A 12,941-nucleotide genomic window follows, 5' to 3' on the forward strand; every position below is an offset into this window, starting at 1 on the left:
ACATACATTTATTATATACATATAATGTAATACATATATCAAAACATAAATGGGGTGCGAGAGATGCTTACTTGCCATGAAAAATGGCAATTGGTTATTGGTACGAATTGGTACAATTAATGGTCCTAAAATAATTTGGGTGCAAAATCTAATATTTCTTCTTCTGTTTCTAAGATGAAATATGATCGGCATATGTTCTTAACTGATTTCAAGAGGTTTACCCCTCCAGTAAAAGATTATTCAAAAGAAGTGACATGGTGTACAAGGTTCTTCCTCTTCTACGTTTTCTAGCAGCTCTCCTCAGTCTAGGCTGAACAGACTAGAAAAGGCTGAAAAGAATACAGCACACACACTGCTGGCTGTATCACAAAGAGCCTTCTGGCCTGGAACGTGCCAGCACTCTAATGCAGATCTATTGTTCTAAGTGTAAATGGGGAAATGCTAGCACAGCAGGAGAACCTGATGGACAGGTAGAGAAGATCAGGAGCTTAATGATACAGAGATCCATTGCTCTTAAATGTGATTAGAAAAGTTTAGCCATCTTGCAAATAATTTAGGGTATGATCAAACATATTCTTCTTTTTAAAGAGAGTGGCTGTCACTTGTGGTTATGAAGCACAGATTTTGTCCAGGAGCAGTAGAAAAAGATCCACCTGAACTGTGAACTTCCATTGAAACAAAAGCTCAGCAGCAATGAAAAGCACAGGTTAAATTCTGGGTTGTTAAATGGCTTATTGTGTGTCAGTCAAAATAAACCTTTGTGCATCAGTAGATTGCATTGTTGAAACTGGGACAACATTCTTAGCATTTATTTATTTTATTTTTTTCACTTGTTCAGAACAATTAACCAATCCAATAATCCGAGAGGTCGGAATTCCCAATTCAAAACTCAATTTCAAACTTATATTGAATTAGAAAAAAAGCATATAGTTTTATCACACTCTGGACTTTCAACCAGCTTCATAAAGTCCTGGACACATTTGGGTGTTTTTCCTCCAAACTGGAAAACAAAATCAAAACATGCATGCAGGAATGTATGCATTATTATTTTTATAATAATATTATTATTTATTTATTTTTTACAATGAAAGATATTACAAATATATGTGTAATCCCTTGATCTTTATGCCTTTTGAGACTGGAAACTTGAAACTAATATTTCATATAAATATAACAAGTAAAAGTTATACAGGTCAAGCTCAATGATCAACATTATTTACAGAAATAAGACAATAATAAGTTATCTAATAAACAACTTTCTACTAAGATTAAATGCATATTAACATAACTACCACTAATGCATACATTGTCATTTACTTAATGTGGTCATTTCTTTATTTTTAAATTAAACATGTTGAATGTGAGTTTTATACGTTGTTTAATGTTTATTTAAATGAATATTTAAATAAACCATTATTTCTTATTCAGCCCAGTTTAATTATAATCAGAATAAATTGTGCATTATAAAAGAAACAATATTTTTTTTATGGATTTTAAAAGGCGCCGAATTGTAAGAATTCATACCTCATTTACAGGCAGAAAATGAAACGCGAGCCATAGGCCGTGAAGAGGCCGTGCGCGCTCACGTACGCACGCAGCCGACGCGAACGCTTACGTTTGACCTTGTTTTTGTTTTTGTTTGACTGGAGCGCGGCTGCGCGCGTCACTGTACGTTGTCAGATGACGCGTTTTGTCAAGAGAACGACGGACCGAGAGAGAAAGGAGATAGGTGAAAAGTGAGCTCGGTGCAGAGGAGGGGCAGCGGTTCCCTTGTAGCTCCTCCACACAGACGGAAAGCAAACAATTTAACCCTAAAACGACCCAAATCAAATGGATCGGTGATCGGCAACTCTACCGTTAGTGGGCGGTTATTCGATTCAGCCTCGTCCGACTCGACTCGAGTTAGTCGCGCCGTATCACCAGCAGCCCAGAGGCCTCCGAAACAACCCCATCGCCATTATATGATCCACTTTCCAGCGTCGCTGCTGCCCTCCATGTGGGTGAGGGACCTGTGCGTGTCGGGCTATGGCGAGAAAAGCAGTTAGCAGGAAAAGGAAAGCAGAGGAGCACAAGGAACAACAGGTAAAAACATACCTCTCATACCTAAGAAAAACACGACAATGTAGCCATATGCTAACCCCTCGTTTTATATGAAATAACACCCATAAATCATAGGAAACAGAAACACAAGATCGAAATGTTTGCAAACAAGAAAATATTGCAGTCTAATGTTTGTCACCAGTCTGCTGGCTAAAGGCTAACTGTGAGGTTGTTCACTTCAGTTGTTGACATTGATCTGGCGTTGGTAAGCGGGTTTATTAATGAGCAATCATTTATCAGTTGTCTTGAAAATTAAGGTTATGTGTCTACTCTATGTGTTAATCTTGCACTAGATAACAGGATAATGTTTTTCCAGCAAGAGTATAAGAATGTTAGTGAGTCTCTGAGATTTGCTGCAGTTCTCCATTATAATTTTTTAATTGTCAATATGATAAATATTAATAACACAATGTGGCATTTGCAGCTCAGTGATTCTTGATAAGAGACCAAACAGGTAATGCATTCGTTCTGAACAACATTCATATATGATCACTTTAATGTGATCACTCTAAATTTCTTTTCATTTTCTCCTAGTGATATTACATTGTCATCGTAAAAACCACCTTTCCTCAGACTTATAGAATTTATATAAATTAAGTGTATTTTAAATGAAAGAATACAGACATATAAATATGTAGCCTTTTTACAAACATTTCTATTTCCCAACACAAGAAAGAGGTTCATTTTACTTACCTCTCACAGCTGTGTTTTTGTCAAAACTGTCAGCAATTATGAAAGCATTTGTTAAATCATCAGGCAATATCAAGGACGGTCTTCATCCTGAAGGTCCTCTTTCTGCATTTCACCTGGTATGTGTTCAACGAATTTGTTATTGTCATCATTCATCATTTTAAATAATTTTGCTGTAGAAGCTGTAAAAAGAGCACATCAGTAAAAACAATGCACTGATATCATATTTTGGTGGTCATGTATTGATGAAGATGCTGTTGTGACCTACTTGGGCGTTAGGATCTGGGTCAGTCAGATGTCTGCTGGCCTGAAGGGGGATAGGAAGAGCTTTACTGGAGTAGAGATACGTGTTCATGACTAGATTGGCACATGAAGGAGTGTATTACTCATCTTGCTCTGGACAGATGATGTAATTTCAGCAAGAGTTGTTTATGTGGGTGATGATGTCTTGATTATAAACATGATATCGTCAGTGCTGTTTAGCAAGGATAAGCATTACAATGAACGAGTCTCAGTCTGGCACACACCGATTGATGGGCCCACTGGAGCTGATATACATTGGTTTTACTTAAATCTGTCATGAATATATTTGATTTGTCGATGTTCGCTGGGGAGCACAGGATCGCTTTGTCTGCCAGCTGGTGTTAGCATCAGATGAATGCCCTCACTTTTGTTGTTTGGCAGTTTTGTAATTTTTTTGATTGTATAGAGGGTTGTTAGAAGAGTGAGGTGATGAATTTGCAGTGCCACCAGGTGTTTTTCTTCGAATCCAAGCTGTATTTAAAAGCTGCAAAAGTGCCTACACAGTGCTGGATTGCAAAGAAGCCACATAAAACCAGATGTCCTCTGAGATTGTGCTCATAATTTAGGGGTTCTGTTAGTGTTGGGTGATATGCTCCATAATCATATCTTCCTATGAGATTACTGATAAACTATATTATCATGCTTATTGCCTTAGTTATTTACTTAGTTTCATAGTGAACCAACTCCAGGGTTTGAATTCATAAAGAATCCACAGAATCATGTGTGATCAGTTATAATGCGCAACACTGTAAAATCCATAAAAAGGAGTGGTCAACCGATATATCGGCCGATTTTTTGAATTAGAGCGGCAGCGGCAGCTCCGGTGGGAGACACAGATGTGAAATAAATGAATTTAAAATGTAATGAAACCGTGTTTACCTCACAAACAATCAAAAATCCCACGACTGGCTATTATTCTGATACAAGTGTTGTTCTTGGGTACTTTTAAACAAGACACATTTTCTGGTGATCTCAAAAGCCGGTGCACTCCTGAATGATATCTGTGTCGACATGAGAACTCGAAGTAATAATAATAAGAGAAAGTTAAATAAAATTAGGGTTTAAGTGAACATTTTCTTAAAGAGATTATTTTAAACACTAATTATTTAATAATAATTTTCCAAATTAATATCCATTTTCATGCCATACATTATAATGATGCTGTCATTTATTCTTAGCATTAAAAATGTTTTTATTTTATTTTTATAGTGTTTTTTTTATTTTTTATAATTATTTAGTGAAAGTATAAAAATTTTTTACTCAAAGTACATTAATGGACATTTGAAAAAGTTCTTCAGAAAAATTATTAGATTTTTTAATCAAATATCAATTTGAAAGATTGCATATTATATTTAATTGTTTGTAAAGCTAATATTGTTAAATTGGTGTATGGAATTAATTGAATTATAGTTATGAGAATTTTAAAGACCGTTTTATTATTGAGTTTTCCATGTATGTAGCCTTTTTAATGCTGATATGGCCGAAAATGATGGATGGATGGATGGATGGATGGATAATTATTAGGAACTGACAGTCAATGCTGTTAGTTTTTTGCAATTATTTTCATTTCTTTAAAATGACATGCAATTGATCAATCATGTATGATTTATGAAAGTACATTTGTTTCCTTTAGTTTTTTTATGCGCTCGACTCACTCCTTTTTGTCCTTCTAACAGCTTGACTGGTGTCAGTCTGCGATCAAGCGTGCCCGCGTGTCCAGCTCAGCGTGTCATGCCCAGCACTGGTGGCAGAGCCGGCGGTCAGTGGTTTGTTCTTTGAGAGGAAGGGAGTTCCGCCCACAACAGCAGCATGAGTGGAGCTTTCAGCGGAGTCTGCACAGATTCGCTGCCGGACGCATCCCAGGAATCCTCAGAGAAAGAGAGTTCTCCCTCGGCCGCCTCAACAAGGTGTTCGCTTCCCAATGGCTCAACCAAAGGCAGGTGGTGTGCGGGACCAAATGCAATACGGTGAGTTTTCTGATCGATACTTTAGCATGTAATGTTTTGAATGCATACATGCATACATTGTACATGCATACTGAACCAAAAGGCCCATACCGAATATTTTCAGTACAAAGACATGCTCCGTTACACCCCTAATAAATAAATAAATAATTATCTATATTATTTGACCATAAAAAAACTACTGACATACTAGTACACAAAACGTTTTCAATACATGTCACCCTTCAGGAATATTCCATGTTAAATAAGTTATTGATGGGTACTGTATAGGGCTGCACGATGTGTCGTTTAAGCATTGATATCGCGATGTACGAATCCATGATAGTCACATCGCAGGATGTGCGATGTAGGCTGTCGTAGTTGATCCGTTATTCAAAAACTGTATGAGCCAGCTGCTCCCCGACCCTTAACGAATGTGATTCGCGGATTAATTGCACAGCTTAACCATCAAAGAGTGAAAGTTTATCATTTGCATGTGTTTTTCAGTCCTGTCAGTTTAACAGGGCGCATATAAGAATGAGCAGAGACAGAGAGAGAGAGAGAGAGTGATAGAGCCCCGGCCAGGCGCGGACGCTCACCTTCACCGTCTTCAAACAACACGAGTGCTGTCTTGCTCTCTCTCCCTTGATTTTTAATCAAAATCAATTGACACGATTGTGTCGAAAAAAAAAAAAAAAACTATCCAGTGATGAAATGTTTTCTGTGTTGTCAAATCTTGTGTGATATCCTAAACTGCAGAGATAATTACACAACGCGTGCCATATACGTCTGATTTGCGAACTGATGATTTTCTTTGAGCCGATTCAATGTAATTAATGGTTTAAACAACTGACCTGTCCAACACTGAATTGGTGTATTAAAAAAATCTCTAAAGTTATATTTATTAAACTATTTAACAAAATTTTTTAACATTTACTATTACTAAACTGCACTTCTACAACATTGTTAATTTCAACATTTAGGCTATAGACGGTTTCAACGCCATCAACGGAAACAAACGTTACTGCGCGTGCGCGCTTTTGTGGACCTAACTTAACTTCCGGTAGACTCCAAATAGAATCAATAACAACAGCCAAGTCCCTCTAGAGTAGATATTTTTTGATAACAAACAAAATATGTTTGTTGCGTGGATCAGGCGGACTTAATGAAAATGCAAATCCATTCTTTGCCAGCAGGAGATGTTTTAAAGCATAGACATAAAGCGCGAGAAATAGAGGTTTCCCCAGTAACAGCTGTAAACAAAGCAGAGCTGGTACGCTCACAAACTGCTTTATCAGGCATATAACATGTAAGTCCTCCTTCAGAAATACAGCAATATAAAAACACCCGTGCCTCGTTTTGATATTTAAACACATAAATGTAAGGAATTATTATTATTAAACGTGCAGTACATACCGTTACATTACTCATGTTTATTTAATGAAGCCTTTTTGAAAATCGATCATTTTTATAATTGTGGCGAGTCTCCAAAAATAAATAAATGTATGGGAAACACATAAATACAGCACAACCGCCTGAGCCCAATTTAAGTCTACTCATCACCTTGACTTTAACTGCGTTTGTAGATGGCACCGCAGCCAGACCCATATACACAACACAGACCGGAAGTTAACTTAGGTCCAGGCGCGTGCGCCCGATGAAACCATCTATAGCCTTGATTGTTGAAATGAAAACAGCTGTGTTTTTATAAACCAAGATGAAAAAAGATTAATAAATATAGTAAAAAAAGTATTGCTCGTGGTAAGTTCATGTTAGTTAATATGTTAACAATTCAAACCATATCCTGAAGTTACAAACAAATATTTTACTCTAATTTAAATAATACTCTGATGTTTAAATCATTTAAAATGAGAATGTAAGTGTGCTCATCCCATTTTTGTTTGTAAGAAAAAATTTGATTCTATTTCATATCGCAATATATATCGCAGAAAAATAAAATAATATAATTGTCATCTAAATGATGCATTTCCATATAAAGGAGAATGGTGACGGTTGTCTGAATGTATTCTATATGTTATATATAGATATGTATTTATTATCTCTTAGTTGTCTTCTTTTAGATGACTTTTCTTATCCTGTTTTTCTATGTTTTCTTAGCTATTTGTGGTGGATGTCCTCTCGGGAAAGATATCAAGGATACCCATGCTGAAAGATAGAGAGGGCAGGGGAGAGGTTTCCCCGGGTTTGAGTGGAGTTGGAGGCCATTTCCCCTTCCACAATACAGGATCAGTCGTAGGCCTAGATGTCCAGCAGGGGTGTGGCATCCACGCCATTGAGCTGAACCCATCTCGTACTTTGTTGGCCACTGGAGGAGACAACCCCAACAGCCTGGCAGTGTACAGACTTCCCACACTTGACCCTGTCTGCGTCGGGGATGTGAGTCCGGCCTTTGCTCTAGTTATGCAAGAAGTATAAATGTCAAACGGTTTAGTGGCTTCAGCCTTTGGCTTCAAAGAGCTCAAGTGCTCTTAGTGGCTAGCTTTGGCTATGCACGGATAAAGTATTTCTCTAGACTCAAAATGGTTTTGTATTTTTAACAGGATGGACACAATGACTGGATATTCTCCATTGCATGGATCAGTGATACAATGGCAGTCTCCGGTAAGAAGCTTTTAGAACCTGTTTTGAGCAAACACTTTACAGTGTGTCCTAACACATTAAGTGCTACTGTACATTTCAAGAAACCTGTCAAGAACTTCTAGTGTTATATTTCACCCCAAGAGACAAGGGAGAACAGAAATAGAAAGTTTGTTTTGCATAACAAAAATGGGGCCCAGTTTAGAAACTTTAAGAACGTTTGACATCATCTTCATTAGCTTAGCACATCCCTGCCTCCATTTCTCAGTAAAGTAATTTATCATTTTTTATACATATAAATAGAATATATATACTGTATGTGTGTGGGTTGAGATGTATATCTATATTACAGTAAAGATAATTATATATATATATTTTTTTCATTGTCGTAGATTTATCTCGGTTATATATAGTTAGTCATTATTGCAAAATAAACCAGTTTAATGCCATATGACTACCCTGTCGGGGTGTAGTTTGTCATCAATTATAGATTCATTTTACATTATCTCTAATGTGTTGTACACAATCGGATGTAATTCATGGTGTACAGATTCTACTCTTCCATTAAAAGAGAATGAATCTTTTATTTACCGGAGCAGGATCTCGTGACGGTTCCATGGGTCTGTGGGAGATATCAGAGGAGGTGCTGACTCGGGCCGAGAAGAATCAGAATGTGGAAGGTGTTCCTTGTTACTCCCACATCTCTCACCGCGCTCTCGAGGACATCCCGAAAGAGTACACCCACCCCTATAACTGCAAAGTGCGCGCACTGGCCTTCAACAACAGCCATAAGGTCAGTGGCTGTCCTTGACTCATGTGACTGAAAATTGATTGCTTTGTGCGTTATTCAAGCTCACTGTTTCTCCGATTCCGCTTTTGTCTCTTTAATTCATCCATTAGGAGTTGGGTGCAGTTTCTTTAGATGGATATTTCCATCTCTGGAAGGCAGAAGACAACCTGTCCAAGGTACATTTACAACTATCTGCATTTCTTTCAAATTTTTCCAGGTTTTTACAATAGGCTAACTGGGTGTTTTTCCCATTTAATTTGATTTTCAGGAGCTTTCTACCAAACTCCCTTACTGTAAGGAGAACGTGTGTCTGGCATATGGCCTGGACTGGTCTGTTTATGCAGTCGGTTCTCAGGCACACGTTTCCTTCCTTGACCCCCGGCAGCCATCTCAGAACATCAAATCTGTGAGCTCCAGGGAGCGTGGCAGTGGTATATCCCCCCTCTCCAAATACTGTTAAAAAGTTAAAAGTTGCAAAGCAAATTGGTGCTTAGTTTTGGGTGTTTACTTCTCTCTTAGGTATTCGCTCTGTGAGTTTTTATGAACACTTAGTGACGGTAGGCACTGGCCAAGGCTCCCTGCTCTTCTATGATATCAGGGCCCAGCGTTTTCTGGATGGCCCATCCAGCTCACCCGGCGGGTACCGGAATCGCACTGCAGAGGGCATCCTGAAACTCTCTACAGGAAGAGGATGGCTGGTATGATTGTTCAGTTTGACCCAGGTTCTCGGTCTTGCATACTGAAATTGTATATATTGATAAGACCATGAGCTATATATGTATGTTATATTTGACTTGGTGCTGAAGAAACATTTAAAGGGGTCCTATTTTTCCTTTTCACTTTTTGAATTTTAGTTAGTGTATAGTATGTATGTTTGGGCATAAAAAAAAAGATTACTAAAGTTACAAATCTCAAAGTCCACTCCAAAGAAAGATATTTTGTTTTTAAAAAAATCCCTTTTCAAGAGCTACAGTGAATGGCTCATTTGGACTACAACATTGTTTTCTGGGCTATTGTGAGGTCACAAAAAGCGGCACATTAGAAGATCATTCAAATAAGAGGCAAGGTCATGGTTAGAACGCTTGGTTGAGTGCATCAGACAAGATGATGATGAAGAAGAGGAGCTGCTGTAACGTCAAGGTTTCGCAGTGTCAAAGAAACTCTGTTTTTTTTTTCCAGTACAAAACAAAAAATAATGTAATCTGCAGAATTTACACTTCAATTATGAGACTGTGGTATAAATAAATTCTACAGTTTCACTGAAATTCATGTTATAATGATAGAATTAAAAGAACAATAAACATAATACATATGCACTTATCTGTACATAATACAGAAAAAACAACAATAATTTTACCACTCTAATACATCTTGCATTGTCTGTGCATGCAAAGGTTGTGCGCGATCCTCTTGCTCAATATTTCCGGGGTCTGAATCCGTCTCAGATTGGTATGGTAATATTGATGCCATCCTTAACTATACCAGAGCAGATGGAACTTGCTTTGTCAAGTGGCGGGGCCGTACTGAAACGACGTCTAACCTGTTCGCTAATCAAAACACACTGGGACAGCAAGCCAATCACAACACATTTCATTTTTCGGAAGGTGGGCCTTCATCAAACACGGAACCAATCGAGCCATTTGTACAAGACATTTTTACAGCCTGGTTTTGGTCTATATAGCAAATTTTACCCTTCGAGATCTGTATAAATAAGGGCGTGGCCACTTGAGTGACAGGTGGATTGCCGCTGCTGTCACCGCTGTTGAGCTAGGTGGGCGTGGTTTCAGCAACCAGCTCCCGCCTTTTTGCGCATTTTCAAATACCCGAGAGTGATGCATAGTGACGCATTGACGAGATGGCGACGGCCACCTCCACCCACTTTTGGCTTCAAAAATGCTCTTCGGAAACCTATGGGTGACGTCACAGACACTACGTCCATGTTTTTATACAGTCTATGGTAGAGACCAAGGTTTCCCTGGCAACAAAGCAGCTCCGCTCAAAAAAACGACAAACGAACAAAAACACTACTTTGTTAGACATTACATGCAAGATTTTCTGAAGTCAGTCAGAAATATAGTGTTATAAAAACACGACCTTGCCCTCCCCACCCCCCAACCAATCGAATTTTCATAGGCGGGAATTATTTTAATGATATTCTAATAGACCACTTTGTGATGTGATATGAAACCGGGGGGAAAAAGCTGTAGTACAAACAAGCAGTTCTTGAAAAGGGATTTTTTTTTTTTTTTTTTACGAAATATCTCACTTTGGAGTGGACTTTGATATTTGTAAGCTTGAAGATCATTTTTATGCCCAAACATTCACACTACACACTGACTAAAATTCAAAAAGTAGAAAAGCATAATAGGACCCCTTTAATTTGATCAAATGGTACAGTAAAGATACAGCAAATGGTACAGTAATTTGAACTTTCTATTCAATGAATCCTGTAAAAATACATTTCATTTTCTGCAAAAACATTACGCAGAACAAGTGTTTTCAACATTGATCATTAGAAATGTTTCCACCAACTCAGCCTATTACAATGATTTCTAAAGGGTTGTGTGACACTGAAGACTGAAAGTTCCACTTTGCATCACAGGAATAAATTCCATTTAAAATTTTCAGTTGCAATAATATTTTACAACAAAGCTTTTGAACCATAGTGCATGTATATTTCGATAGATGCTGAAATGAATGCAAAAAAATCCCTATCAGTCAGATTCTCTATTTGCATTTCCCTCACAGAATCATGATGAAACGTGGAGAAGCTACTTTTCTGACGTTCGCTCCTTCCCGAACGCTGTATACACGCACTGCTACGACGACTCCGGCACCAAACTCTTTGTGGCCGGCGGGCCCTTGTGTTCTGGTCTACATGGAAACTATGCCGGCCTCTGGAGCTAGCCTCCGTCATCCCTCCATTTCGCTCTCACCATGTGCTTGCAGGCCATCTTCCGTTTTTCTTCCCATTCATTTTCACTTCCGGTTTAGCTTCTATCCAAGATTTTCCTCTATTTCTCAAAGGACTCAGGAGCATAGATGTGATACTGAACTGTTTTTGTGCTTGTTCTTATGTCTGTCGATTTTTGTTTGCCTGATGTACTCCTGAATTCACATCTGTTTTTTGTGTGTGGGGAAAGAACAGCAAATAAAAAGAAGAGGCGTGACCGACACTGATGCCCGATCTACTGGAGGAGTTCATTTGAGTCCGGAAAGGATGAAGGAGGTTTTTTCCCGTGTGCATCAGCTGCCTGAACCTTTGAGAACTGTGGAATAGTGTAAAAATATATGATAATATGTAACAGTCTATCTGTGCATTGTTTATATATATATATATATATTTTTTTTTTCAGTTTTTGCCTTTTTTAAACACATGCCATGTTGAGTTTGTTTTGCTGTGTGTTTTTCAACGACCTGCCGATCAACTCCTTTTCTTGGCTCACAGTGAACTGATATGACATTGTAGGTCCTGAAAAAGCTGAGAATAGGCATTTAAAGATGAATCTTGGTGAAATGAACGGACAGCCTGACCTGTAACCTCACTCTGGACATTGGGGACTGACAAGACTGCAGTTATATGAAGAGCACGGAGTAAACATGGACATGAGTCAGATAGCGGTCAATGAAGTCTCACCCGCTGTTTTTTTTTTCATTGTTTTCCAGAATAATGGCAGGGAGAGACAGATACGGTTTGTGTTCTGTTTTAGGTGTCTGGGAGAATGCCTCTTTTTGTTGCTGATTCTGTACTAACGCACACATACACTCACATCAAGATTGCAATTTTCCCTCTGTGACATTTAGACGTCTTATTTATTTTGTATTGTTGCCATCACTAGCACTCATGACGTTCAGGTACAATCATATTTGTTAGGATTTTTGCTTCTCATCATCATCTCTGCTTAAAGGCAGGGCATTGTTGTGTGACATTGTTGCCTTTTCAGAGTCTTTCTGTGAAAGACTGTTGCAGATAGAATTTGTTTAGGCTTTTTCTTTTTCTTATTTTACACATGATGATCTTCATGAAATTGTCCCAAAGTTGCCAGTAGAATGAACACAGTAACAGGCATATATTAAGCGGAAATTACCATCACTTTAAAATGTATTTTATATATATAAATGTATATGTATAAATATTTGGAATCCAATAGAGGGAGAATACAATTTATGTAAATGTCAGAGGATATAGGTGCGAGTATATGTGCGAGTGAACTAATCTGTCATTATTTTGGTGTTGCCCTTTTTTTATACTCACTTCCTGAATGTTTTTACAAGTGGAAAGATATTGCACAATATCAAAACTAAACTAAAGAAAAGCAACACGAGACATTCTTCAAAAAGAAAATGAATAAAAGTTTATTGGTGTATTTTTCTTCCATTCTGGCTTTGCATCCTTTATACTCAATACTTCTGCTGACTTTTCATTTGAATTTCTAATCGATTTTTAACATTACATGATGAAATGTAACAGTTCACTAGGTGAGAAAAAAAAGTTGGCATTACCTGAGCAACAGTGC

General features: G+C 37.8%; 1 protein-coding gene across 1 annotated transcript; it reads left to right on the forward strand.

Moving 5' to 3' along the window:
* The first annotated feature begins 1,631 nt into the window (after positions 1-1,631).
* LOC127941415 (DDB1- and CUL4-associated factor 12) lies at positions 1,632-12,802 on the forward strand. Its single transcript, XM_052536421.1, has 9 exons — positions 1,632-2,082; positions 4,770-5,060; positions 7,155-7,433; positions 7,598-7,658; positions 8,234-8,427; positions 8,535-8,600; positions 8,693-8,855; positions 8,944-9,122; positions 11,173-12,802. The coding sequence occupies exons 1-9, from the start codon at positions 2,026-2,028 to the stop codon at positions 11,329-11,331; spliced, it is 1,449 nt and encodes a 482-aa protein (XP_052392381.1). The 5' UTR covers positions 1,632-2,025; the 3' UTR covers positions 11,332-12,802.
* Positions 12,803-12,941: the final 139 nt, after the last annotated feature.

Source organism: Carassius gibelio, chromosome A21, assembly GCF_023724105.1.
Source record: "Carassius gibelio isolate Cgi1373 ecotype wild population from Czech Republic chromosome A21, carGib1.2-hapl.c, whole genome shotgun sequence".
In the NCBI taxonomy this organism is placed as follows: Eukaryota; Metazoa; Chordata; class Actinopteri; order Cypriniformes; family Cyprinidae; genus Carassius; species Carassius gibelio.